Source organism: Rhinoderma darwinii, chromosome 5 (assembly GCF_050947455.1).
Source record: "Rhinoderma darwinii isolate aRhiDar2 chromosome 5, aRhiDar2.hap1, whole genome shotgun sequence".
In the NCBI taxonomy this organism is placed as follows: domain Eukaryota; kingdom Metazoa; phylum Chordata; class Amphibia; order Anura; family Rhinodermatidae; genus Rhinoderma; species Rhinoderma darwinii.
Window position 1 is genome coordinate 71,933,026 of NC_134691.1, and position 27,354 is coordinate 71,960,379.

The following is a 27,354-nucleotide window of genomic DNA, read 5'->3' on the forward strand; positions in this document are numbered from 1 at the left end:
GGTAACGGTTCTTACTGACCACAAGAATCTGGTGTTCCTAGAATCTACCCGGGGGCTAAACCCGAGACAAGCTCGACGGACGTTGTTTTTTACGAGATTCAACTTTGTGGTTACCTTTAGGGCTGGGTCAAAAAACATCAAAGCTGATGCTCTGTCGCGTAGCTTCATGGCCAGCCCTCCTCCTGAGGAGGATCCCGCTTGTATTTTGCCCCCAGGTATAATCATATCCTCTGTGGATTCAGACTCAGCCTCCGAAATTGCGGCTGATCAAGGTTCTGCTCCCGAGAACCTTCCTGAGAACAAGCTGTTTGTTCCCCTGCAATTCCGGCTAAGGTTGCTCAGGGAGAATCATGACTCCCTACTATCTGGCCATCCAGGCATCCTGGGTACCAAGCACCTCATTTCCAGAACGTATTGGTGGCCTGGGTTGCTTAAAGATGTTGAGGCCTACGTCGCCGCTTGTGAAATTTGTTCTAGGTCCAAGACTCCCAGGTCCCGACCTGCGGGCTTACTATGTTCTTTGCCCATTCCCCGGAGACCTTGGACCCAAATGTCCATGGATTTTATCACCGATCTGCCTCCATCCCAAGGCAAGTCGGTGGCGTGGGTTGTAGTAGACCGCTTCAGTAAGATGTGCCACTTTGTACCCCTCAAGAAACTACCCAATGCCAAGACGTTAGCTACCTTGTTTGTCAAACACATCCTGCGTCTCCATGGGGTTCCGGTCAATATTGTATCAGACAGAGGGGTACAATTTGTTTCATTAATTTGGAGAGCCTTCTGTAAGAAGCTGGAGATTGATCTGTCCTTTTCCTCGGCCTTCCATCCTGAAACTAATGGCCAAACTGAGAGGACTAATCAGTCTCTAGAACAATACTTAATGTGTTTTATCTCAGACTGTCAAAATGATTGGGTCTCCTTCATTCCCCTCGCCGAATTTTCCCTTAATAACCGGGTCAGTAGCTCGTCGGGGGTCTCCCCCTTCTTCTGCAATTTTGGGTTTAATCCACGGTTCTCCTCCGTTACACCTGGTGGTTCCAACAATACTGAGGTAGATGTCGTTCATCGGGAACTGTGAACAGTCTGGGCCCAGGTTCAGAAGAACCTTGAGGTGTCCCAGAGCATCCAAAGGACTCAGGTAGATAGAAGACGTTCAACTAACCCCCTATTTGTGGTCGGGGATCTGGTGTGGCTGTCTTCTAAAAATTTCCGCCTTAAAGTTTCGTCCAAGAAATTTGCTCCCCGGTATATAGGGCCGTACAAAATCATTGAGGTCCTCAACCCGGTCTCCTTCCGGCTGGAATTACCCCCGTCTTTTCAGATACATAACGTGTTCCATGCCTCCCTCTTGAAAAGCTGCCCCCCGTCCTTGGCTACATCTAGGAAACCTCCGGTCCCTGTTCTCACTCCTGATGGGGTAGAATTTGAGGTAGCCAAGATTGTGGACAGAAGGATGGTCCAAGGCTCCCTCCAGTACCTGGTCCATTGGAGAGAATACGGGTCTGAGGAGAGGACTTGGGTACCCGCCCGGGATGTTCACGCCGGTATATTGCTCAGGAAGTTCCATCTTCGGTTCCCCAACAAGCCAGGCCCACCTAGGAAGGGTCCAGTGGCCCCTCATAAAAGGGGGAATACTGTAAAGGGTTTGCCTGACACAGGTTCTGTGTCGACGCCCGGGGTTAATCAGCCTTCATCAGCTCCAAGGTCAGCTAGAGTGACGTGATCTGTTACCACTCAGGCTTGCAGGCTGAGGAGAGGGAGAACCTATCACAGACTGGCCTGACGGCTCTAGCTCCCACCCTTGGTCTATTTATACCGTCACTTGCAGCATGTTCCTTGCCTGTGATTCTCTGATTTCCTGGCTCTGCTATTCCTGCTATTTACCTGATTGACCACTGTAACTTTTTGACCCTCGCTTGCCTGACTATTCTCCTGCTCTGTTTTGCTAATATGTACTCTCCTGGTTTGATTCGGCTCGTTCACCACTGCCTGTTGCTCACGGTTTTCCGTGGGCAACTGCCCCTACTTCCCCTTTTCTTCTGTGTGCCCTTGTCTTGTGTTGTCTGTCTTGCACTTACTGAGCGTAGGGACCGTCGCCCAGTTGTACGCCGTCACTTAGGACGGGCCGTGCAAGTAGGCAGGGACTGAGTTGCGGGTAGATTAGGGCTCACCTGTCGTCTCCCTACTCCGATTCATTACACCTAAGCCAACCTATGTCAAATAAAACTTGTGACGTAGTGCATACTGTATATACAGTTGATTAGAATAATGGAGGTGAGGCATCTCTGCTGTGGGCAGTAATGAATTTGGAAACCCCACTTTAGAAAGCCTACATTTGCCTTTTGAAAGTTTAAAATACTTGGCTACAGCATATGACATGTTTTAGATATAGTTTTGTGGCGGTGACCGTTACTTTATATCTGTCACCTATTTTATTAACCCAGTTGAATAACCTCAATGGCCCAGATTTCCCAAGACTGGCTATCATACATCTATCTTAGACTGAAGCCCTCTGGAGTAAGAGGCGCGTGCCTCTTAATAAATTTGTTGCATCTTGGGCAGTCCGTGCACCACAAAGTGAAATCTACGCCAGCTACAGTCCGGCTTAGATTTAACCTATAATTTACGACCGTTTCTGGCAAAATTTGTTGGATGGGGGTGGCCCACCTTTTCATCAAACATGCTGTGTGCCATAATTTGCAACTTTTTAACGCTAGAAGCTGTTCTTAAATTCCCTTCAAAGTCTTTAGACCATTTTAAAAGTGAAACATTGCTATGAATAACAGCTTTGTCTTTGTATGCGCTTTTCTATATATGAACAGTAAATTCTGGATTTTACAGTCGCTCACTGTTCTGGATTCCCTCTTCATGCAACATTTTAAAAATGGAAGTCTGTTTTCCCAGTTAGAAAGTCATAGGGATTTTCATCTTTCTGTACATTTAGTGTAAGGCCTGTTTTTCAGTAGTATAAAGTAGTATAATATGTATTTTATAATATAATCTGTGCTTATATATAAACGCAAGATATCGCCTGTTTACATGAAGTGTACATTCCGGTTCACAACTGACATTAAATTTTGAAATAGATTTGGTGTGGATTTTCATTGCTGATCCCACACCAAAAAATACAATATATACAAGTGAATATTGTTTTTCTAAACCCCATTTACAATCAATGCAGATTTAGGGGCATGTTACAGAAATGTAAAAATTGACAACCCTTTTAGTAACGTGTTAGAAGTTCCTCGGATTTTAAAATGTCACTTGCTACAAATACAAGGCTTCTACTCACAGTAGGGTTAGTCAACCTATGATCACAGATCATAAAGTCCCAGTAATAGAACTATGGGACTGTACGGCCACTACTAAGCAGGCACCATGTTTACCCAGTCCACAAATGTATTATGCATACTGTACAATAACATGTCAATATAAGATGACTTACCACACACTTGTAGTTTGGAATAGCATCATACTGGTATGAGTAGGGGTAGAGTAACATTTGAGCATAAGCATGAAATGATAGGTAAATTTTAATATATTTTCTCCTTTTCTGGAGAAATTGAGCGACGGCCTTAACTTCTGGCTCAGACTCAGCATATGGTCCACAGTAAGTACTGTCACATGGATCAAAAGAAGCACCTTCCTCTGAAGAAAAATAAATAAAGTAAAAGGTAAAGCTATGAAGTATTATGGAGTGACTAAATATATACGTGGCAGCCACAATCAACTTGGAACAATACAGGCAATAGCACTCCAAATATCAAGGTCTGTGAATAGAAGGAGAGCGATGCCTGGCAGAGTATAAAATAAATGCTGGAATTAAGTGTATGAATATTGTGCTGGAACATAGTGTATGAAGGGCATATTAAACCCATTATGGAACACAAACTCTGCTTAGTACAACCCGACTACTACTCAAACTTTTGTGTTGTTTATATCCACAGGATGTGTCATAAATGTCAGATAGATGCGGGTACCACCTCTGGGACCCACACCTATCTCTAAAATGGGGTCCTCTAAACCCCGTTCTAGAGATAGGTGCGGGTCCCAGAGGTGGGACTTGCATCTATCTGAAATTTATGACATATCCTGTGGAAATGTCATAAATGTCTCTGTGGGAAAACCCCTTTAATGGCCTGCTCAGCTCATTGCCTCATACATGTATACTCTGTAGACTTGATAGAAATGAAGATTAAATCGAGATAGAATATTATGGTAGAACTTGGTTGTATGGTTGCCCCTGCTTGTAAAGATTCTGGTAATAAATATACATAGTAAATATAATAGACATACATAAGGGAATAGCCGTTACGCAGTTTTCTAAAATATTAGTGTATTTGCATAAGCAAGATTACAAACAAATCGTAGTTAAGAATGATCAACATTATTACATATGTACGATAGATAAATTCCCTCCCACCAATCCCAGCAGAGAAAAATAAATTAATCATTAATCAGATAGTAAATATTTGTTGTATATGGGCAAGGGTTGTTTTGATCCATAAATCCCAAGTGTAAGTGAAAGTTTTTTTATTAAACCGATTATTCCAATAATACCTTCTCCATAACCGTATTCTTCCATTCATCCAGTGTTAAAGACATCCAGCAATAGAGAAGGATATTTCTCAGACACATTAGTATCTGAGATATAATCAATATGTAAAATGTTTAACCTGTCAGTTTACTTGTGTCCCCTAGAATACACAGAGCAGGGTCTAAGGCTGGTCTCACACAGAGGTTTTTGCAGGCAGAAAATCTGTCTCAAAATTCAGTTTTCAGTTTTTGCTCTGCCTGCACGCCGATTTTTGTGGCGTTTTTCGCCCGCGGCCATTGAGCGCCGCGGGCAAAAACCGCTGCGAAATACGCTTTCTATGCCTCCCATTGATGTCAATGGGAGGTAAAAGGTGTAAACGCCCGAAGATAGGGCATGTCTCTTCTTTTTTTCTGCGAGCCGGTTTCTCCGCTCACGGGAAAAAAACGCCTCCACCTCCCATTGAAATCAATGGGAGGCATTTATGGTCATTTTTGGGCGTGTTTTCTGACGAAATCTGTCAGAAAACTCTGTGAACTGGCCCTTAGGTTCTGGTGTTGCATTTAGGTACTAAGCTTGGTTATGGTGTTGTATATATGTACTGAGCTTGGTTCTGGTGTTGTATATATGTACTGAGCTTTGTTCTGGTGTTGTATATATGTACTGAGCTTGGTTCTGGTGTTGTATATATGTACTGAGCTTAGTTCTGGTGCAGTATATATGTATTGAGCTTGGTCCTGGCACCATATCTGTGCATTAGCTGCCAGATCCATCGTGGCTTACTGCGCCTGCCGCACTGTCCTCCACCCGTCTCATGTGCACAGCCTAACTAAATGGGCTGAGCACGCTTAGGATATTGAATGTTTGCATATAGGTCTATACGTAATGGGTGAGTTTAATATAATGTGTGGGTGGGTCTGTACGCTTATGTAATTATATACATAGTGTGGCAATCCACACTAAAACATTCTGGACAAGGAATTTCTTTATTTAGAGTCCACTTTAATGTAGGGGGTATTTGGAATATCGTAATTGTTTTATTTTATTATTAGAATCATTTTCAATGGCGCGATACACCACAAAATACCGTGACCCCCCCCCCCTCTGTGGTGCGTATGTTTTGTTTTTTTCAAACAATTTTTATTGCACATTCAGATATAGAAAACAGACATTTGTGCCGCTGAGCACTGACAAAAGCATATAAAGTGCATCATTTGAAATTTTTAACAAGTAAGTATAATTCAACAACACATTACATTAGAAATGAACAGTCGCTGATAGTTACCATCTTATTCTATACCAAAAGATCTTGTTATATCAATTTTCTCATCTTCCAGACGTATATTGCTATCTAACATCTCGGTGGTACGACTTTCAGTTTACCTAAAGTCTCTTTAAGATCTTCAGTGAGATACCATGATGTATATTGAAATCCCGTCATCACATCTCCAATATCCGAATCAGATAATTGTACAATAAATGGTTTCCATCTTTTGAAAAAGCACATTGTTTTTTTTTCCTATGCTTTACTGCATCAAATTTATCTGAGTACATACAAATCTTCAACTGCTGTACTAATTGATCCAAAGATGGTAAGTTTGATTCTAACCAATTTTCTAAAATACCTCGTTCGGCAGCAAGTAATATTATATGTACTAGTGAAGGTACATGTTGCAAGGACTCCTCCTCATCCATATCTAATGAGGATATTGAATGAAAGAGGAGAAGCATAGGAGTCATTGGTAACGTTCCGCCCCCGAGTTTTTGTATGTAGTCTAAAACCACCCTGCAGTATCCTTGTGTATCAGGACACAACCAAATACCATGATATAAATCAGTGTGCGGTTGGGTGCATTTCGGATGTGCATGTATTCTAGTTGGGTTATTAGCATTGGGTGGTATGTTAAAGGCACAAATAGCCGCATGCATGAGTCTGAAATTAGTTTTCCTCCATACTTCGCTGATAACATGCTTTCTCACTGCCTTCCAACCTTCCAAGATATAAGCATTAACGTCTGGTATATTCAGTATGCGCCTGCAATATGCAAAATGATTACTCGAAACTATCCGTATATATAAACCCTTGATTGTTTTGTATAAGACAGATAACGACTTTCTATGCGATTCTTCCCCTACAAAGTCGTCAAAAGTGTTATCTTCAATTTATTTTTCCAGATTTCTTACCAATTTTGTACAGCAAGATTTAATTTGTAAATATTGGAGAAAGTTGGACGGAAGGATCCCAAACTCCCCCACCAATTCAGACAATGTTTTTATTCTAGGCTCCGAGACATGTAGTATGTGACCCACTGTTTTTATCCCCCTCTGCTTCCACATATCAAAGAGAGTACTCGAATTTTCGGCCGTAAAATCTACATGTGACCAGAGAGGTAAATGTTTTGACAATTGATAAGATAAGCCGGATTTTTTCCTCACCTATTTCCAACACATAATAGGACCTCTCAAAAGTATAGAAGTCCTGAAATGTTTCGGAAGAGATGCCAATTTAGTATGTAATAGAGCTGTAAGATCATACTTCCCTGCTAATGCTGTCTCTAATCCATAATTCGAATAATAACTGGAGTGATGTGTCCAATCCAACACATGTTGAAAAAGACTGGCAACATTATATCCCCTCAAATGCGGTATGTTCACCCCACCTTGCCAATGATAACCCTGCAGCTTGGCTAAAGAAGTATGCGAACATTTTTTTAACCAGATGAACTTTGAAATAGCGGTATTAAAATCTTTGATGTCCTTATGCCTCAAAAGGATAGGTAAAGTCTGGAGTGGATATAACAACCTGGAAAACGAAATCATCTTAAACAGATGACATGTACCAAACATGGAAAGTGGTAATGTTGCCATTTCTCCTGTTCAAGCTTTATTTTATGAAATAGAGGTCCATAATTTAAATGATACAGTGATCCCGGTGTTTTCCCTATCTGTATCCCTAAATATGTTATATGAGTTTTCGCAATCTTAATACCTGTCTGACGGATTTCTATGTCTCTGGAATGGTTGCGTGATGATAAACTCAATAACTCGCTTTTAGTTGTGTTAATCCTAAGTCCTGCAAAAGATCCATAATCATGAAACATATCAAAGATCTTTTGCAAATGTTGCGATTCGTGTGAAAGGAACAATAAAATATTGTCTGCAAATACAGCTGATTTCACCTCCTCATTTCCTATACATACGAACAGCCGTTCATTGTTTAATACAAGAACCAACTGTTCCAACGCTAAATCGAACAGCAAAGGTGACATAGGGCATCCCTGTCGCGTCCCCTTATGTAAAGGGAATGACATGGATCGCAACCACGGCGTACATACTGCCGCCGTGGGATTAGTATACAATGTTCGTAAATACATTCTAAAATCTCCCTGGATATTAAATTTATATAAAACATGTTCAGCCATCGCCACTCAACATTATCAAAAGCTTTTTCAGCATCCAACAGCACAAGTGCAGATTGGTTGGATAGCGATGACCGAGCCTGAATCCCATCCAATACCCCTAAAACTTTCCTGATGTTTGTTACTGCAGCTATGCCCTTGATAAATCCCACCTGTGATGGTCCCACTAATAAAGGCATCAATTGCGCAAGTCTCGTTGCCATGAGCTTTGAGATCAGTTTGAGATCTTGATTGATTAATGAAATGGGCCTATATGAGCCTGGTTGTGAAAGATCCTTCCCAGCCTTAGGCAAAACCTTAATATATGCCGTATTCGCCGCATCAGGTATTTTAGCACCGTGCAACAAGGAGTTAAAGTAAGATACTAATGTCGAAGATATCTGTTCCTGTAATATTTTGTAGAACTCAGCCGGATATCCATCAGGCCCCGGCGCTTTACCGTTTGACAGATCCCTAATAGCTAATTGTAACTCTTCCAATGTAATTGGGGCATTAAGACCTTCCAGTTGTTCCGGAGTCAGAACAGGCATAGATAGTGTAGATAGAAACTGACTCCCCCTAATGTCATTTTGGGGAGAAGTGGGAGTGTTATCACACAGCTTCTGATAACAATTTTAAAAAATATCATTCATCGTTCTAGCTCAGAGTGTGTTTGTCCCGTGTGATCCTTCAACCTTGTTATGTGTGTATGTGGTCGGAAACCTCTTGACAACCCTGCCAACATCCTCCCAGCTTTGTTACCAAAACGAAAAAGTTCAGCCTCGTAAATTGACCTACCAAACGTCTCCTTTCTATTTAACCACGTCTCAAAGTCTTTTAGCGTCTTTCCATTTGGTCTGTTTGTCTGGAGATGGATCAGCTAAAAAGGAAGAATATGCTTCTCTAAGACTATCACTATACTCCCTATATCTCTGAAAAGTCTGCTTTTTCTTGTGTGTAACATAAGCTATAAGTCTCCCCCACAAGACAGCCTTAGCCATTTCCCAATATAACACAGGATCTGATCTATTTTCCGCATTATCACTATCATATTCTAACCACCAACCTCGTAAGAGATCCTGAAATCCCTCATCAGGTGCTAGAAAAGTCGGAAATTTCCAAATGAAGTCACCCCCCTTCGGATGAGCGTCTGCCAACACTAGTCAAACTGGAGCATGATCAGATATAATCATGCTGGTAATGTCAAATTGTTCTATCCTTTGCAATAAGTGCGAGCACAGAAAGATGTAATCTAATCTGGACCAAGATTTATGATGTGGTGAAAAATAAGTATATTCTCTACTGTCTGGATGCATATGCCTCTAACTATCATTCATATGTGTGACATGAAAAAGATCAGATAAAAGTCCAGCTGTAGCAGGGGACTGTGTCATTACAGTTCGTTTTCTATCTTCAGCAGTGTTCATGACTGAATTAAAGTCTCCTACCACTAACTTTATCACACTACTATCAGCTAAAAGTGCAGATTGGAGAGCCTGGAAAAACGTGCGATTACTTGAATTACATGCATATATATTGTATGTACTAACTTCTCCTAATTGACTATCTAGTAAGATGTGTATTAATCGTCCCTCGGAATCTATACTCTTCGAGCGTACTGTGGATGCAAAATTTTTGTGTATCAGAACCATCACCCCATTTTTCTTATGAATTGCCGATGACCCATATACCTCCCCCACCCAAGATTTCCGCATTCCAAGAATCCTTTGTCTCCTGCATCATGGCTAAGTCAGCTTTCAATTTATGTAAATGTCTCAGGACCATAGATCTCTTGCGGGGGGGGGGGGGGGGGGACGGGACGGGACGGGGGGGACGGGGGACAAAAGACCCTTAACATTCCATGTCACTACTCTCATAAAATAACAAAAAATAACCTGCTATGATAGTAGACCGAATGCCCTGAGCATAGCTTAGGATGATGTATGTTATGAAAATAAATAGATTAGGGAAGAACAAGATACCTTTGCCTCTTTGAGCCAAAATCTGATTTTTGGTAATATCCGCCATGTAACAATGAACCAAAACTTTTAGCAAACAATGCAACTTTTCTTATTCTGCTACCACAATTATCACTTGGCACTTCACTTTTTTCTGACATGTTACTTTCTCAAATCAACCTTCAGATATAATCAGCAAACATCGGACCAAGCACATATAAGGTGTTAACACTACAACAGTCAACTATAGCTGTGAAATCGCCTATATCCATATATGCTATCTAACATATTCGTATGACTCCACTGTCTCATTATGACATTCATACCAATCAAGCATAACCAAATGGACTATGATCCATCTTTGAGTTTTTTTGAGACTTCTGCCGAATAATCTCCAAACAACATAACTGATGCTCCATTTAGCGTCGTTGGACCCCGTCGGGTCTTGTAAGATCTGATCCCACTCTATGTGCTCTTTCCACTTTACAAGGGCCATCCATATTCAGCATCTTTGGCAGGTCATAGTCACATATGCGTTTTAAGTGTAGGGCCGGTATATTCTCCGGAAGACCCACTATTCGGATATTATTGCGTCTTGACTTATTTTCTAGATCATCAATTTTAGTAACATCCGTTGCTTCTCACTTAAGAGCTTCTGAAGTTTCCCGTGCGTATCAGCAGCATCATCCTCCAACATGGAGATGCGCTGTTCCGCCTCATCTATGCACGTTCCATGCTGGATAATGTCATTTTGATTAGTTGCAATGAGGCCGATATAGTAGCCGCTAAAGTGTCCTGTATGTCTGGAGTGATATCTTTGGCTACTTCTATAGCCAGTTTTTTTATAGTCTATCATCGTCGCCAAACCAGGTGCTGGCTCCATGCTATAATCATCAGATAACTGGTCTTCGTGATCTGAGAAAGAACGGCTTACTGCCTGCTTCTCCTTTCTTGTCACAGGGGGCATAGTGGGCTTACAGACGAGACTCTCCAAAGCCCCCACAGAGAATGTACCTTAGGCAGCCCAGATATGCGGTACTCCACAACAAAAGACCAGATTAGTGCACGGCGGATCAAATCAAGATGGCGCTCACCGCCACTAGCTAGAATACACATGGCTTTTGGCGCCAAAGAATCAGGGCCAATTCTTTATATAAAAGAAGCGATTCACCTCCTTTGCAAGACGATAGCCGCTCTGATACGTCTCTCACAACTGCGATTCAGCAATTGAGCCACGACCACACCAGGGTTCCCCGAGTACCAACATCGGCGTCAGGCACAATGAGGTATGTACCGCAGATTGAAAGTCCGGCTTCAGAAAGAGCTCTCATTAACTCTCCGGTGCTCTGCCCGAGATCAGGGAAAAAAAATCCAAAGTGTCTGCTTGGTCTTGACTGATGTAAAGGTCGGTTTATGAGAAGGGATGTCCGGAGAACTCCTTTCACCTTCCTCACATGTCAGCGCCGGAACCCGAAGTCTGTGCGTAGAGATGAGCGAACTTATGAAAAGTTCGGTTCGGCAAGTTCGCCGAATTTCGTACAAAAGTTTGATTCGGACCGAACTAGTTCTGACCGAACCTGTAATACAAGAAAGCCCCTAAAAATCGTGTATAACACTGTTTTAAAGCCCTAGAAGCCCTGTATAACACTCTTAGGTCACCCATGAGTGTATCCAAGTACTTTTGAGCTGTCTTTAATGCAAAGTTGGTGTCAAAGTTACGCCAACATGTATGGCTCTAGGAAAACGGATGGGACACGGAGATAACTAACAGAAACCACTGCACTTGTGCATGTTGTATGCTTAATGCATTGTTAAAAAAGGTACAAAAATTAACCATTTTAGGCGGCAGATGCCTGCCAGGGTTCATACATATAAGGTGGTAAAAGAAGAAGCAATGGCTTTTGACAAGCCCTCCAAAAATTGACCCTTTTTATTGGCAGTTGCCTGCCGGGGTTCTTCCATACATGGATGTGAAAGCAACAAGCATGGCTTTTCACAAGCCCTAAAAAAACTGACCCTTTTTATTGGCAGATGCCTGCCGGGGTTCTTCCATACATGGATGTAAAAGCAACAAGCAATGGCTTTTCACAAGCCCTCCAAAAATTGACCCTTTTTATTGGCAGATGCCTGCCGGGGTTCTTCCATACATGGATGTAAAAGCAACAAGCAATGGCTTTTCACAAGCCCTCCAAAAATTGACCCTTTTTATTGGCAGATGCCTGCCGGGGTTCTTCCATACATGGATGTAAAAGCAACAAGCAATGGCTTTTCACAAGCCCTCCAAAAATTGACCCTTTTTATTGGCAGATGCCTGCCGGGGTTCTTCCATACATGGATGTGAAAGCAACAAGCATGGCTTTTCACAAGCCCTCAAAAAACGGACCCTTTTTATTGGCAGATGCCTGCCGGGGTTCTTCCATACATGGATGTAAAAGCAACAAGCAATGGCTTTTCACAAGCCCTCCAAAAATTGACCCTTTTTATTGGCAGATGCCTGCCGGGGTTCTTCCATACATGGATGTAAAAGCATTAAAGCAACAAGCAATGGCTTTTCACAAGCCCTCCAAAAATTGACCCTTTTTATTGGCAGATGCCTGCCGGGGTTCTTCCATACATGGATGTAAAAGCAACAAGCAATGGCTTTTCACAAGCCCTCCAAAAATTGACCCTTTTTATTGGCAGATGCCTGCCGGGGTTCTTCCATACATGGATGTAAAAGCAACAAGCAATGGCTTTTCACAAGCCCTCCAAAAATTGACCCTTTTTATTGGCAGATGCCTGCCGGGGTTCTTCCATACATGGATGTAAAAGCATTAAAGCAACAAGCAATGGCTTTTCACAAGCCCTCCAAAAATTTACCCTTTTTATTGGCAGATGCCTGCCGGGGTTCTTCCATACATGGATGTAAAAGCAACAAGCAATGGCTTTTCACAAGCCCTCCAAAAATTGACCATTTTTATTGGCAAAGGTGAGTAGTAGCAGCACATTAAAAGACACTGGACGACAGTCACAGGACAAAGCCCTGTGGTGGGGCAGGCCTGCTTGTAGCAGACGGGCGGCAGTAGAGGTGTATTGGTGGTAGTAGTCGAGGTAGCCAACACAGACAGCAAGGGTGCAAGCAGTAGTAGCAGCACATTAAAAAAAGAGACTGGACAGTCACAGGAGGACATAGCCCTGTGGTGGGGCAGGCCTCAGGCCTGCTTGTAGCAGACGGCAGTGGAGGTGTATTGGTGGTAGTAGAGGTAGACTAGCCAACACAGACAGCAAGGGTGGTAGACTGGTAGTAGCAGCAGCACATTAAAAAAAGAGACTGGACGACAGTCACAGGACATAGCCCTGTGGTGGGGTAGGCCTGCTTGTAGCAGACGGGCGGCAGTGTAGGTATATTGGTGGTAGTAGAGGTACTAGCCAACACAGACAGCAAGGGTGCAAGCAGTAGTAGCAGTAGTAGCAGCACATTAAAAAAAAGAGACTGGACAGTCACAGGAGGACAAAGCCCTGTAGTGGGGCAGGCCTCAGGCCTGCTTGTAGCAGACGGCAGTGGAGGTGTATTGGTGGTAGTAGAGGTAGACTAGCCAACACAGACAGCAAGGGTGGTAGACTGGTAGTAGCAGCAGCACATTAAAAAAAGAGACTGGACGACAGTCACAGGACAAAGCCCTGTGGTGGGGTAGGTCTGCTTGTAGCAGACGGGCGGCAGTGGAGGTGTATTGGTGGTAGTAGAGGTAGCCAACACAGACAGCAAGGGTGGTAGTAGTAGTAGTAGTAGTAGTAGCACATTAAAAAAAGAGACTGGACAGTCACAGGAGGACAAAGCCCTGTGGTGGGGCAGGCCTCAGGCCTGCTTGTAGCAGACGGGCGGCAGTGGAGGTGTATTGGTGGTAGTAGTCGAGGTAGCCAACACAGACAGCAAGGGTGCAAGCAGTAGTAGCAGTAGTAGCAGCACATTAAAAAAAGAGACTGGACAGTCACAGGAGGACAAAGCCCTGTGGTGGGGCAGGCCTCAGGCCTGCTTGTAGCAGACGGCAGTGTAGGTGAATTGGTGGTAGTAGAGGTAGCCAACACAGACAGAAAGGGTGCAAGCAGTAGTAGCAGTAGTAGCAGCACATTAAAAAAAAGAGACTGGACAGTCACAGGAGGACAAAGCCCTGTAGTGGGGCAGGCCTCAGGCCTGCTTGTAGCAGACGGCAGTAGAGGTGTATTGGTGGTAGTAGAGGTTAAGGTAGCCAACACAGACAGCAAGGGTGCAAGCAGTAGTAGCAGTAGTAGCAGCACATTAAAAAAAAGAGACTGGACAGTCACAGGAGGACAAAGCCCTGTAGTGGGGCAGGCCTCAGGCCTGCTTGTAGCAGATGGCAGTGTAGGTGTATTGGTGGTAGTAGAGGTACTAGCCAACACAGACAGCAAGGGTGCAAGCAGTAGTAGCAGTAGTAGCAGCACATTAAAAAAAGAGACTGGAGAGTCACAGGACAAAGCCCTCTGGTGGGGCAGGCCTGCTTGTAGCAGACGGCACTGGGGTGGATTGGTGGTAGAAGTAGTAGCAGCTGCAGCACCAACAGCGGCACATTAAAAAAAGAGTGGACAGGACAGAATCCCGTAGTAGCAGGCGGCAGTAGCAGGCGGCAGCGGCAGCAGCAGCAGCAATGTCAGATCTAATCAGTGGCATCAGGCACAGGGGTTTTAAAATCCTCACCGATCCACGCTTGATTCATTTTCAGAAACGTGAGATTTTCCAAGCTGTTGGCGGACAATCTTGTTCGCTTAGGGGTGACGAAGCCCCCTGCTGCGCTGAATACCCTCTCTGACGCTACACTGGAGGGTGGACAAGACAGTACACCCATGGCAAACTGGGCCAGTTCTTGCCAATGATCCAATCTGCTGACCCAGAAGTCCATGGGGTCTGGGATCAGCATTTCTGACGGAGAAAGGGCACAGTCCAGGTACGAGTGAACCTGGTTGTTTAGGTGCTGCACCTGGAGATGGTGAACATCCCTTTGGTGACTAGTACTACGATGTGTGTCAGGTCGGGGTATTGGATGTAAAAATGTTGTCATCATATTTTCCAAACTGAATTGGCTGCTGCTGCTGCTGCTGCTGCCGCTGCTGCCACGGCTGCCGCCTATTGCAGAGGTAGCTCTGCCAGAGGCGGTGGAAACGATGAGACAGTGGGGAGCGGAGAGTGGCCCCCCGGTCAGACATGCTTGCAGCGGGTGTTTGCCGTTTGAAAGCCGTGACAAGCTGGCTGCATAGCTTCTCTCTATAATAAGCCAATTTTGCCTCCCTCTCGGAAGGCGCAAAAAACTCCCCCATTCTGGCTTTATACCGAGGGTCTAAAAGTGTGGCTATCCAGTAGTCATCTCTTTGCTTCATGCTAACAATACGACAGTCAGCGCGCAAGTAACGAAGCATACAGCTCGCCATCCTGGCCAGCGTTTCAGAGGGCCCGGTTGGTTCCATCTCCGCCCCATACTGCCATGGTTGTCCATCATCAAGGTCGTCGTCAGACTCGTCATCACCACCATCACTGTCATGTTGTGCGGCTGCCTCGTCCCCTATCCCTTCCTGTGATTCTATCTCCAAATCCAGCTCCTCTTCAGGTCCTGTTTCCTCATCCTCCTCCTCCTCATCATCCATAGCCAGATGTGATCCTTCCTCCATCCTTTGCTGAATCATCGCTGTGAGCGTTTGCTCCATAATGAATATCAGCGGCATAACATCGTTCATTCCGCTAGCGTCACGGCTCACAAATCGTGTGGCCTCTTCAAAGGGCCTCAAAACGCGACATGCGTCTCTAACCAGCTGCCAGTGCCTGAGCTCGAAATTACACTGGCTCCAAACACTGCCCGTCTGCTGCATCAGGAAATCATTCACGGCTTTCCGCTGTTCGTACAGACGGTCCAACATGTGCAGGGTGGAATTCAAATCGTGTTGGAAAGTCGCAAATCAGGCTGTGTTCTGGGAGATTGTTTTGATGCTGCAAGTCCAGGAGGGCGTGCTCAAAGAGGCTCTGTCACCAGATTTTGCAACCCCTATCTGCTATTGCAGCAGATAGGCGCTGCAATGTAGATTACAGTAACGTTTTTATTTTTAAAAAACGAGCATTTTTGGCCAAGTTATGACCATTTTTGTAGTTATGCAAATGAGGCTTGCAAAAGTCCAAGTGGGTGTGTTTAAAAGTAAAAGTCCAAGTGGGCGTGTATTATGTGCGTACATCGGGGCGTTTTTAATACTTTTACTAGCTGGGTGCTCTGAAGAGAAGTATCATCCACTTCTCTTCAGAACGCCCAGCTTCTGACAGTGCAGATCTGTGACGTCACTCACAGGTCCTGCATCGTGTCGGCCACATCGGCACCAGAGGCTACAGTTGATTCTGCAGCAGCATCAGCGTTTGCAGGTAAGTCGATCTACTTTTACTAGCGCCCAGCTAGTAAAAGTAGTAAACACGCCCCGATGTACGCACATAATACACGCCCACTTGGACTTTTACTTTTAAACACACCCACTTGGACTTTTGCAAGCCTCATTTGCACAACTACAAAAATGGTCATAACTTGGCCAAAAATGCTCGTTTTTTTAAAATAAAAACGTTACTGTAATCTACATTGCAGCGCCTATCTGCTGCAATAGCAGATAGGGGTTGCAAAATCTGGTGACAGAGCCTCTTTAAATGCATACGAACGTCTAAAGCGAACGCAAACCCTCCTGGACATGGCCAGCACACCCTTCAAACCAACATATGACTTTAAGAAGCGTGTTATGACCAGATTTATCACATGTGCCAGGTGACCTAGACGCAATGCAGCCACAACGTTCTTGCCGTTATCAGAGACAACATTGCCCAGTGTGCGTTTCAGAGGAGACAGCCAGCGTGCGATTTCCTCCTTGATGCACAGCAGCAGCTCCTGCCCTGTGTGGCTTTTCTCGCCCAGGCTCAGCAGGTGTAAGACAGCGTTGTGGCGCTTCACCTTGCACCTATGAAAAGAGGAGGGAGGAGGAGTGGAAGATACGCTGTGTCCTGTCAGGGACGGGAAGACCTCCAAGCAGGAAGGCAAGAAGGAGGAGTAGGAGGAGAAGGATGGTAGGCGCCTGGTGTCCGGAGTTGAACTAGAAACATACAAGCGTGGAGGTGGTAATGCCTGGCATTGCTGCGGTGGTGCATCGGACTGCAAAATATTGACCCAGTGGGCCGTGAAAGACATGTACTGTCCCTGCCCATAGTTGCTGCTCCACGTGTCGACGGTGGCATGTACCCTGCTGCACACGGATAATTGCAAGGACTTGGACACCTTTTCCTCCACATGCTTGTGCAAGGCAGGGACAGCTGTTTTGGAGAAGTAATGTCGGCTAGGTATTCGCCACCTAGGCTGAGCGCACGCCATCAATTGCTTGAAGCCGGCGGAGTCGACCAGGTGGTACGGCAGCGACTGCACCACCAACAACTTAGCCAGGTGTGAATTAAGCCGCACGACAAGTGGATGACTGGGTATATATTGTTGCTTATTGGACAACGATTCCGTAATGGATAACTGACGGGACATAGGAGGAGCACTAGATGACAGTGATGATGATGATGACAACGACATGGAGGATAAGGCCTGGCTACTACTTAGATGACAGGGACTCGGAGCAGCAGCAGCAGCGGAAGAGGGGTCTTCATTAGATGTACATGATGGTGGGGCATGTTGATTGTCCCACATGGCCTTGTGATGCCGTTCCATGTGTTTACGTAAAGCAGTAGTTCCTACATTGCTGCCCTGCCCACGTCTTACTTTCTGCTTGCAGATACGGCACTGTGCCATGTTTTCCTCCTCCGGGAAGGTAAAGAAAAATTGCCACACGGCAGAGTACCGTAAAGAGGTAGTACCACGTCCACCACCACCACCACAACCACCCGAGCTTGCCCCTTGTCTGGCAGGCTTTTTTCGGGAGCCTACACCAGCATCTGTGTCGCCGTCACCGGCTCCTGAGCTGACCCTACCGCTGCAACGTTTTGCAGATTGACTTCTGCCCCTACCTCGGCTTGGCTGTTTATCACATCCAGTGCCGCCACTACTACCCTCCTCCTCTGACGCCATCATCACCTCGTCACCTGGTTCCCACGTCCTGTCTAAAACAACATCATCATCATAGCCTTCCTCATCATCCCCGCCACTTCTGTCACTGTGTTGTGAATGTGATGTGACATCATGGCGGGCTCCATGCCCCCCCTCATTACCGCGTCTGCCACCACGGCTACCACCACCAACACCCCCACTACCGAAGCTATGCGTCTCGGTCACCGCTTCTACCTCCACCACCGCCGCAACACACTCCGTTGGCTGACTCGCGGAAAACAAATCATCATCATCACTATGTTGTTCAGTATCTTCCTTCGCACCCGAGGAGATGTCTCTTAGGACTCTCAGGAAAGATGGCTTCTCGCTAGGAAGGGGGAGCGAAGACATAGATGATGGAATGGAAACGCTAGAAATACCTATATTACTACTGTCACCGTGCCAAGGAACTGTAGAGGATCTGGAATCCAACGAAACCTGGCTTGAAGCCAGATCGTCAGAATCTTCCTGCTGAGATGACCGCGAGCCAGCCAACCAGTCCACAATGGCCGTATTGTCTAAAGTAACCCGCCCACCGGAGGAGATGGACAAGTCTGGCTTGCTGATACTACTACGAGCAGGCACATTGCAGCTGCTACTAGTGGAACTGGGCACATGTCTTGTGCCACAAATGCTGCTACTGGGTCTGGCACCAACAGATCCAACATTTGGACTGGAAGAAGAGACGGCATGGGTGTTTCTTCCTCTACCCCGTCCTTTCACAACCTTTTTTTTCCCAGACATTTCAGAGCCCCTTCTAAAAGCGTATTCACACACTGACACTGGCTTGGCAAATGGCAATGAATGAGAATTTCAATCAGCCTCGCTGCAGTGCACTCAGGGAATGCTGGGCCTTGTAGTACTACTAGGCTGCCTGTATGGCAAGTTGGATTGTTATTCCTGTTAATAACAGCCAGGGATGAGCCCCTTTTAAAAGCGTATTCACACACGGACACTGGCTTGGCAAATGGCAATGAATGAGAATTTCAATCAGCCTCGCTGCAGTGCACTCAGGGAATGCTGGGCCTTGTAGTACTACTAGGCTGCCTGTATGGCAAGTTGGATTGTTATTCCTGTTAATAACGGCCAGGGATGAGCCCCTTTTAAAAGCGTATTCACACACGGACACTGGCTTGGCAAATGGCAATGAATGAGAATTTCAATCAGCCTCGCTGCAGTGCACTCAGGGAATGCTGGGCCTTGTAGTACTACTAGGCTGCCTGTATGGCAAGTTGGATTGTTATTCCTGTTAATAACGGCCAGGGATGAGCCCCTTTTAAAAGCGTATTCACACACGGACACTGGCTTGGCAAATGGCAATGAATGAGAATTTCAATCAGCCTCGCTGCAGTGCACTCAGGGAATGCTGGGCGTTGTAGTACTTCTAGGCTGCCTGTATGGCAAGTTGGATTGTTATTCCAGGGATGAGCCCCTTTTAAAAGCGTATTCACACACGGACACTGGCTTGGCAAATGGCAATGAATGAGAATTTCAATCAGCCTCGTTGCAGTGCACTCAGGGAATGCTGGGCCTTGTAGTACTACTACTACCACTACTACAAAGGCTGCCTGTATTGCAAGTTGGATGCAATGGGGATGAGCCCCTTCTAAAAGCGTATTCACACACGGACACTGGCTTGGCAAATGGCAATGAATGAGAATTTCAATCAGCCTCGCTGCAGTGCACTCAGGGAATGCTGGGAGTTGTAGTACTTCTAGGCTGCCTGTATGGCAAGTTGGATTGTTATTCCAGAGATGAGCCCCTTTTAAAAGCGTATTCACACACGGACACTGGCTTGGCAAATGGCAATGAATGAGAATTTCAATCAGCCTCGCTGCAGTGCACTCAGGGAATGCTGGGCCTTGTAGTACTACTACAAAGGCTGCCTGTGTTGCAAGTTGGATGCAATGGGGATGAGCCCCTTATAAAAGCGTATTCACACACTGGCTGAGTAGTGAGTAGTGGATGAGCCCCTTCGATTTCTGAATTCCTGCCTTTTAGATTCCTAAAGCTTTCCCTTACTGCACAGAGATGCTATCCCTACAGCTCCTGTCTGTAAAATGGCCGCTGAGCTCCGTGCATAGACTTTTATTGCAGGCTTGAGCCCGCCCCTATGCTGCCTCCCGATTGGCTGGGAGAGCCGTTTGCAAGGCATTATGGGGTAGCCTGATGTCAGGTGATCTTCTGTAATCCTCCATTTTAGATGTAACATGTGGCAGGCGCCAAAATGTAGCCGGGTTCGGTCAAAACGGGTTCGGCCGAACCCGGTAAAGTTCGGATTCGCTGCGAACCGAACTTTTCCTGAAGTTCAGACCGAACCCGGGTTCGGTTGTCCCGGTTCGCTCATCTCTATCCGTGCGTATGTCTTTGTCCACAAAAGAGGGAACCTGTTGTTAAAAATTTGAATCCCAGCCCTGGTCACAGGTTTCAAATCTGCTGTTATTCTTTCTTCAGTTTTCAATATTTGCTTTCTACCTTAGATTGAGTATCATTCATGAGTTTTGTGTAAAATGATTAATACTCAGTATCCCAGCAATATAAGCTGCTTCACTCCATGAGATAAAATAATGTACACTTACCACAAAAGTTTACTTTCCAGTTCCTGTTAGCATCTACTCCATAGCAGTTTAATCTCATTTTAGACCTTGTTTTTCTCCAAAAACGATCCTATATGTGCAAGAGAGACATGGCTTTAGATAAATTAATATTCATTGAAACACTTTTAGTATTTTTTTATATTTTATCTAAATTTGTATAAGATAAGTGAAGCTATATTTTTGGAAAATTTCCACCTCTACTACCAGTGTCATGTACTTTTGTTTAAAGTGATTATCCACTTTGGACAATCTTTTTCTTTAGTGTTTTTTTCACGTGACATTTTCAATGCATTTTACACAGTTTTGTTTTTTTTTAATGACAAGAAAACATTGTCCTGTCATTTTTACAAAAAAAAACACAAAAAAGTGACAAGCTTAGCAAACACACCACATGTAAACATACACCTCGAAGGGTCCATTGACGATAATTTTGTTTACCGGATGTGCTCCTGCTGTAACACCAGCGATCAGCTGTAATCTGTGGGGATTTTTCCAGAGAGTGTTTAATTCACCCATGACGCCACCTCAAGGGAAATTAAAGGGGTTATCCGGGGACCAAAAATTGCTTTGTATTTATATTTTATTGTGAAAAGAAGTCACTTACTAATATACTTTCATTTTTAATTCTGTACTGAATCGTTCAGTTCAAACCCGATGAATTAGTCCTGGAGTCCCTGAGCAAAGCATCAGCTAGTGCTCTGCCGGGGACTCGAACACTGCACCCAACGTCACTGCCCATATATGGACAGTGACGTCAGGGGTTTCCTATTGCTGGAGTCCCTGAGCAGAGCATCAGCTGATGCTCTGCCCGGGGACTACAGAACTGCTGCTGAAGTCACTGCCATTGCCCATATATGGACAGTGATGAAGGGAGCAGTGCTGGAGTCCCGGGCAGAGTGCCAGCTGATGCTCTGCTCGTGGACTCCAGCAATAGGCAATGTGACAGCCCCTTTGCTGTCATAGGCTTGATAACAAGCCGACACGAACAGCACAGGAAACAAGCCCTCAGTCACATGGGGCCGTGTCGGCACATCATCAATATTAGGAAAACAACAGGACTTACAGCGCCAATTCACCAGGTTTGAACTGAACGATTCAGTACAGAATTAAAAATGAAAGTATATTAGTAAGTGACTTCTTTTCACAAATATAAATTCAAATAAATTTTTGGTCCCCGGATATTACACAGTTAAAATAAATGGGCTATTCATGTAATTCACAGAGGTGCTGATTCCTTCAGAGCGTGAGACACTCTTTGAAACCACTCTCCAGTCTAGCTAATAGATGAGGGTCCTGAATGAGGACCCCTTTTTTATTAGTTCAGAATTCCATAATAGGTAACTGGAAAATGTGTTTTTTTTATTTAAAGCCAGACTACCCTCTTAAGATAAAGTATGTTCCCTTGACAAAGATGTATTAATTGGTCATTTATTCTTTTGTATTTATTTTCAACATTAAGATATAGTAACCCCTTCTCGCACCCAGACGTCCTATTACGTCTGGGTGCGGGGGTGACGTTTGGGGCGCGCTCACGCGCTGAGCGTGCTCCATATGCTGCGGTTGTCGGCTTTATTTTACAGCGGACACTAGGGACTAACAGCCGGGAGCAGAGATCGCGCTGTTCCTGGCTGTTTAACCCCTCAATCGTGACCGCAGCATCTGAGGCATTGAAAAGAGGGCGGCGGCTCCCTCCGACAGGTCATCACCCCCCCCCCGCAGTGAGATTGGCAGGAGACGTCGGTTGTTATGGCAGCCCAGGGGCCTAAATGAAGGCCCCCAGGACTGCCTTCACTCTGCCTCTGTTATGCCCTTAACAGAAGCCTGTAAAAATGACGATCTACTGCAATACGTTAGTATTTATTGTACCAGAAACCTAATGATTGCTGGTTTAAGTCCCCTAGGAGGGCTAATAAAGTGTGTAAAATAAAGCGAAAAATTTTTTAGTAGTGAAAAATATTGAAAGTTCAAAAAAAAAACCTTTTCACATTTTCCCTCTAAAGTAATGTAAAAAATAAAAAAAGTTTACAAAATTGGTATCGCTGCGTCCGTAAAAGTCTGAAATATTACAATATGGAATTATTTAATGCGCACGTTATACGCCGTAAAAAATAAAAAATGTAAAATGCCAAAATCTTTTTTTTGGTCAACTTAGCTCTCAAAAAAAATTCATAAAAAGTGATCAAAAAGGTATACGTACCAAAAAATGCTACCAATAAAAACTACAGCTCGTCCCGCAAAAAAATAAGCCCTAACACCGCTCAATCGGTGAAAAAATAAAAAAGCTATGCACCTCGGAATGTGGCGACAAGACATTTTTTTTTTTTAACAAAAAGCTTATTATCAATAAAAGTAGTAGAATATAAAATACCTATATAAATTTGGTATCACCCTAATCATATTGAGCCACAGAATTAAGGTAAATTGTTGTTTTTACAGCACGGTGAAAGCCGTAAAAACGAAACCCAAAAAACAATTGTGGAATAACAGTTTTTTACAACTTCAGCCCGCAAAGAATTTTTTTTTCAATTTCCCAGTACATTATATGGAACTATAAATGGTACCAAAAGAAACTAAAACTCCTCCCGCAAAAAATAAGCCTTCACACCACTCTATTGATGGAAAAATAAAAATGTTCTGGCTCTAGGAATGGCGGGAGTGAAAAACGAAAATCAAAAATCAAAAAATGGCTTCAACCCTGTGAAAGAAATTATTTAATTCCACCATTTTGTCTTCTATTCTATATTTCCATTTTAACTTCAATATAAGAGTGATATTTTGAGAGAATGCATTTCTGTTTTTGCTGTGTTAAGGAATTGAATCAGCAAGAATAAAGGCTGAGGGAAAATTGATGACTCAAGACCCCACCCTCTACGCCCTCCTTACAGAATACAGAAGACGATAAGGACTTACCATTTTCTGACTTGATAGGAAAATATTGCAATGCTAAGAAAATATTGTGAATGTAATTTGTTTTGTGCAAACTCAAGAGAATATATTACAGCTGATGTAGTAAAAGTTCAGTCTAAAAAACTGTATATAAGCCCACTCATAATGTATGTAAAATGCCGTCTGCCATCACTTGCTGAGTGACATCATTATGACACTGCTGTGAAACCTTCTCATGAGGAAATAAATATGAATGAATCTGGAGCAACTGTTTGACTTTGAATTATCCACAACAACCCAAAAGGGTTAAAAAGAGAATACAATACAAACCAAAGCATAGGTACGATTAGGACTAATATCTCATACATAAAATCATTCATGTCACTTTACTCTCTTTACAATGATCAGTTGGGTGACAACAGAGGTGTAGCGATACACACATAAACATTTCCTGCCTCTTTATAATTCACAGCAATAATTACAGGAAGCTCAGAACAGAAGACATGGTCTGTGATATTTCATTTCAGCAGAATTGACCTCGTTCATAGATTTAATGAGGCTTGATGGTAATATTTCCTGGGGGTTGCTAATTGGCCACTGACAACATCAGTTAAAATTAATTAGTGATAATTGGCTGCATACATTGCATATACTGAGCGGATACATAAATGAATTAAAAGATTTGAGAGCTAAAAATAAAAAATAAATATTTTCAGTTCTGACAAGGAGTTATTTCCTTTTTCACCTCAGAAAAAAAGTCAAACTCCATGTCAGAAATCATATTTAATGAAGCTGGTAGTAGACATTAATATTGCCAGGTGACTATACTACTCTTTTACTAACTACTTTTTAATCCCAACTGCATAGAGTTGTAGGTTGGGTAATAGTTTTATGCCTCCTTTTATGGTCTACAGCCTTTGGTCTGTTTTTTGTACATTCAAAATGAGAAAATTAATCTAAAAGATATTTATAAATAGAGGCAATAAAAAGCTCCAAATTCAAACATGGGTGTGGGTAGGTAGTTCTATTCTAAGAGAACTCCCCTTTACTTCATAGAGAGGGGGGGGGGGTTGACAATGTTTTACGGTGCCCAAGGCTCTTTAAACTAAACACATATTAGTATGCTTCTCCTTTCAAACAGATGTAAAATGATCCATGTTATAGTAGCTGTGCTCATATCTATATTCCGATGCAGCATGATCTGCATTATCAAACACAAAGCCAGAAAAAATTGCCACAATTGATATTAATGTTACAATATGTGTTTATATATATATATATATATATATATATATATATACACTACCGTTCAAAAGTTTAGGGTCACTTAGAAATTTCCTTATTTTTGAAAGAAAAGCACAGTTTTTTTCAATGAAGATAACATTAAATGAATCAAAAATACACTCTATACATTGTTAATGTGCTAAATGACTATTCTAGCTGCAAACGTCTGGTTTTTAATGCAATATCTACATAGGTGTATAGAGGCCCATTTCCAGCAACCATCACTCCAGTGTTCTAATGGTACATTGTGTTTGCTAACTGTGTTAGAAGGCTAATGGATGATTAGAAAACACTTGAAAATCCTTGTGCAATTATGTTAGCACCGCTGTAAACAGTTTTGCTGTTTAGAGGAGCTATAAAACTGACCTTCGTTTGAGCTAGTTGAGAATCTGGAGCATTACATTTGTGGGTTTGATTAAACTCTCAAAATGGCTAGAAAAAGAGAGCTTTCATGTGAAACTCGACAGTCTATTCTTGTTCTTAGAAATTAAGGCTATTCCATGCGAGAAATTGCCAAGAAACTGAAGATTTCCTACAACGGTGTGTACTACTCCCTTCAGAGGACAGCACAAACAGTAGAAAGAGAAGTGGGAGGCCCCGCTGCACAACTGAGCAACAAGACAAGTACATTAGAGTCTCTAGTTTGAGAAATAGACGCCTCACAGGTCCTCAACTGGCAGCTTCATTAAATAGTACCCGCAAAACGCCAGTGTCAACGTCTACAGTGAAGAGGCGACTCCGGGATGCTGGCCTTCAGGGCAGAGTGGCAAAGAAAAAGCCATATCTGACACTGGCTAATAAAAGGAAAAGATTAATATGGGCAAAATCACACAGACATTGGACAGAGGAAGATTGGAAAAAAGTGTTATGGACAGACGAATGGAAGTTTGAGGTGTTTGGATCACACAGAAGAACATTTGTGAGACGCAGAACAACTGAAAAGATGCTGGAAGAGTGCCTGACGCCATCTGTCAAGCATGGTGGAGGTAATGTGATGGTCTGGGGTTGCTTTGGTGCTGGTAAAGTGGGAGATTTGTACAAGGTAAAAGGGATTTTGAATAAGGAACGCTATCACTCCATTTTGCAACGCCATGCCATACCCTGTGGACAGCGCTTGATTGGAGCCAATTTCATCCTACAACAGGACAATGACGCAAAGCACACCTCCAAATTATGCAAGAACTATTTAGGGAAGAAGCAGGCAGCTGGTATTCTATCTGTAATGGAGTGGCCAGCACAGTCACCAGATCTCAACCCCATAGAGCTGTTGTGGGAGCAGCTTGACCGTATGGTATGCAAGAAGTGCCCATCAAGTCAATCCAACTTGTCGGAGGGCCTTCTGGAAGCATGGGGTGAAATTTCTCCCGATTACCTCAGCAAATTAACAGCTAGAATGCCAAAGGTCTGCAATGCTGTAATTGCTGCAAAAGTTTGAAAGAGAAAATTATTATTTCAAATAAAAATCATTATTTCTAACCTTGTCAATGACTTGACTATATTTTCTAGTCATTTTGCAACTCATTTGATAAATATAAGTGTGAGTTTTCATGGAAAACACAAAATTGTCTGGGTGACCCCAAACTTTTGAACGGTAGTGTATATATAAAAACAATAGTAAGTAAATATTTGAGAGTTAGGAGGGCGTTTTCATGATTAGTGTTGTTTCTGACTATGGTTTCAAATGATTCACCAAAATTGAATTAAGGGGGTTGTCCACTAGGATAGTGAGCTGATCACATGACTGTTGGAACAGCTGGTGATCACCAGGAATAGATGTTGTAGGGGAACTCACACTGCGTTTATTAAAGTTAATGGGCAACCATTTAATACATGGTCTTGTTGAGTTCTCCAAAGTTCTCTGGCTAATAAAGTGGTGTCCTTTGACACCCATATGTCCTGATTTTTTGAGTAGTCCGCCCTGCTACTAAGGTACATTACTGCCTAAAGTTATACTTTATGCATTGAAGAATATGTTTTACTCATAGTCGAGCCACAATAGTAAAAATAGAGTATGATATACTTGATAGAGACGTGTTATCATAATACTTACATGAGTCCAGCTATACTGATATCCATCCACATTAAACACTGGCATCACATAGACATAGAGGAGGTCCAGGATTTTCCTCATAACTTGATCAGTTTTATAGGTATTTACAGCCTATGAATAAAAAGGCAAATTCAATACCAGCAATAATAATTCCATACAAAACTGACAAACTAGTGTATGTCTTATAAAGTAATTACAGAAAAGTATAGTACCTCCTTTACAAACCACTGACAAAATGCCGGTCCAATCCATTCTCTTGCGTGAATTCCACAGTCAATCCACACTTCTCTCTTGGAGGACTTCTTAGTAGAGGATGGCTTAGCTCCCAACTAAGTGAAGAGAATCTCTGTTTGATGCATTTTATATGAAAATCAGTCCAGTTAAAAATGACTACAAATGAAGGTATGCATGGAGTAGTGCATCTCATAGTGTAATATAAAAATGTAAGAAGTCCCTGGGTTATTCCATGATCACACAAATGAACATAAGAACTGATTTCCAAGATAATTATGGTAATTAAATAATAAACATATCTGAGTATTTTATTGTTATGT

At 43.4% G+C, this 27,354-nt stretch overlaps 1 protein-coding gene across 1 annotated transcript in view; it reads right to left on the bottom strand.

Moving 5' to 3' along the window:
* The window catches only part of CPA6 (carboxypeptidase A6), a 289,404-nt gene that overhangs the window by 8,556 nt on the left and 253,494 nt on the right, over window positions 1–27,354 (bottom strand). The window contains exons 6-9 of the mRNA XM_075828241.1: window positions 27,013–27,129; window positions 26,801–26,911; window positions 20,563–20,650; window positions 3,446–3,648 (exon numbers count right to left, since the gene is read on the bottom strand). Coding sequence (XP_075684356.1) covers window positions 3,446–3,648; window positions 20,563–20,650; window positions 26,801–26,911; window positions 27,013–27,129 — 519 coding nt within the window. The remainder of the gene's footprint in view (window positions 1–3,445; window positions 3,649–20,562; window positions 20,651–26,800; window positions 26,912–27,012; window positions 27,130–27,354) is intronic.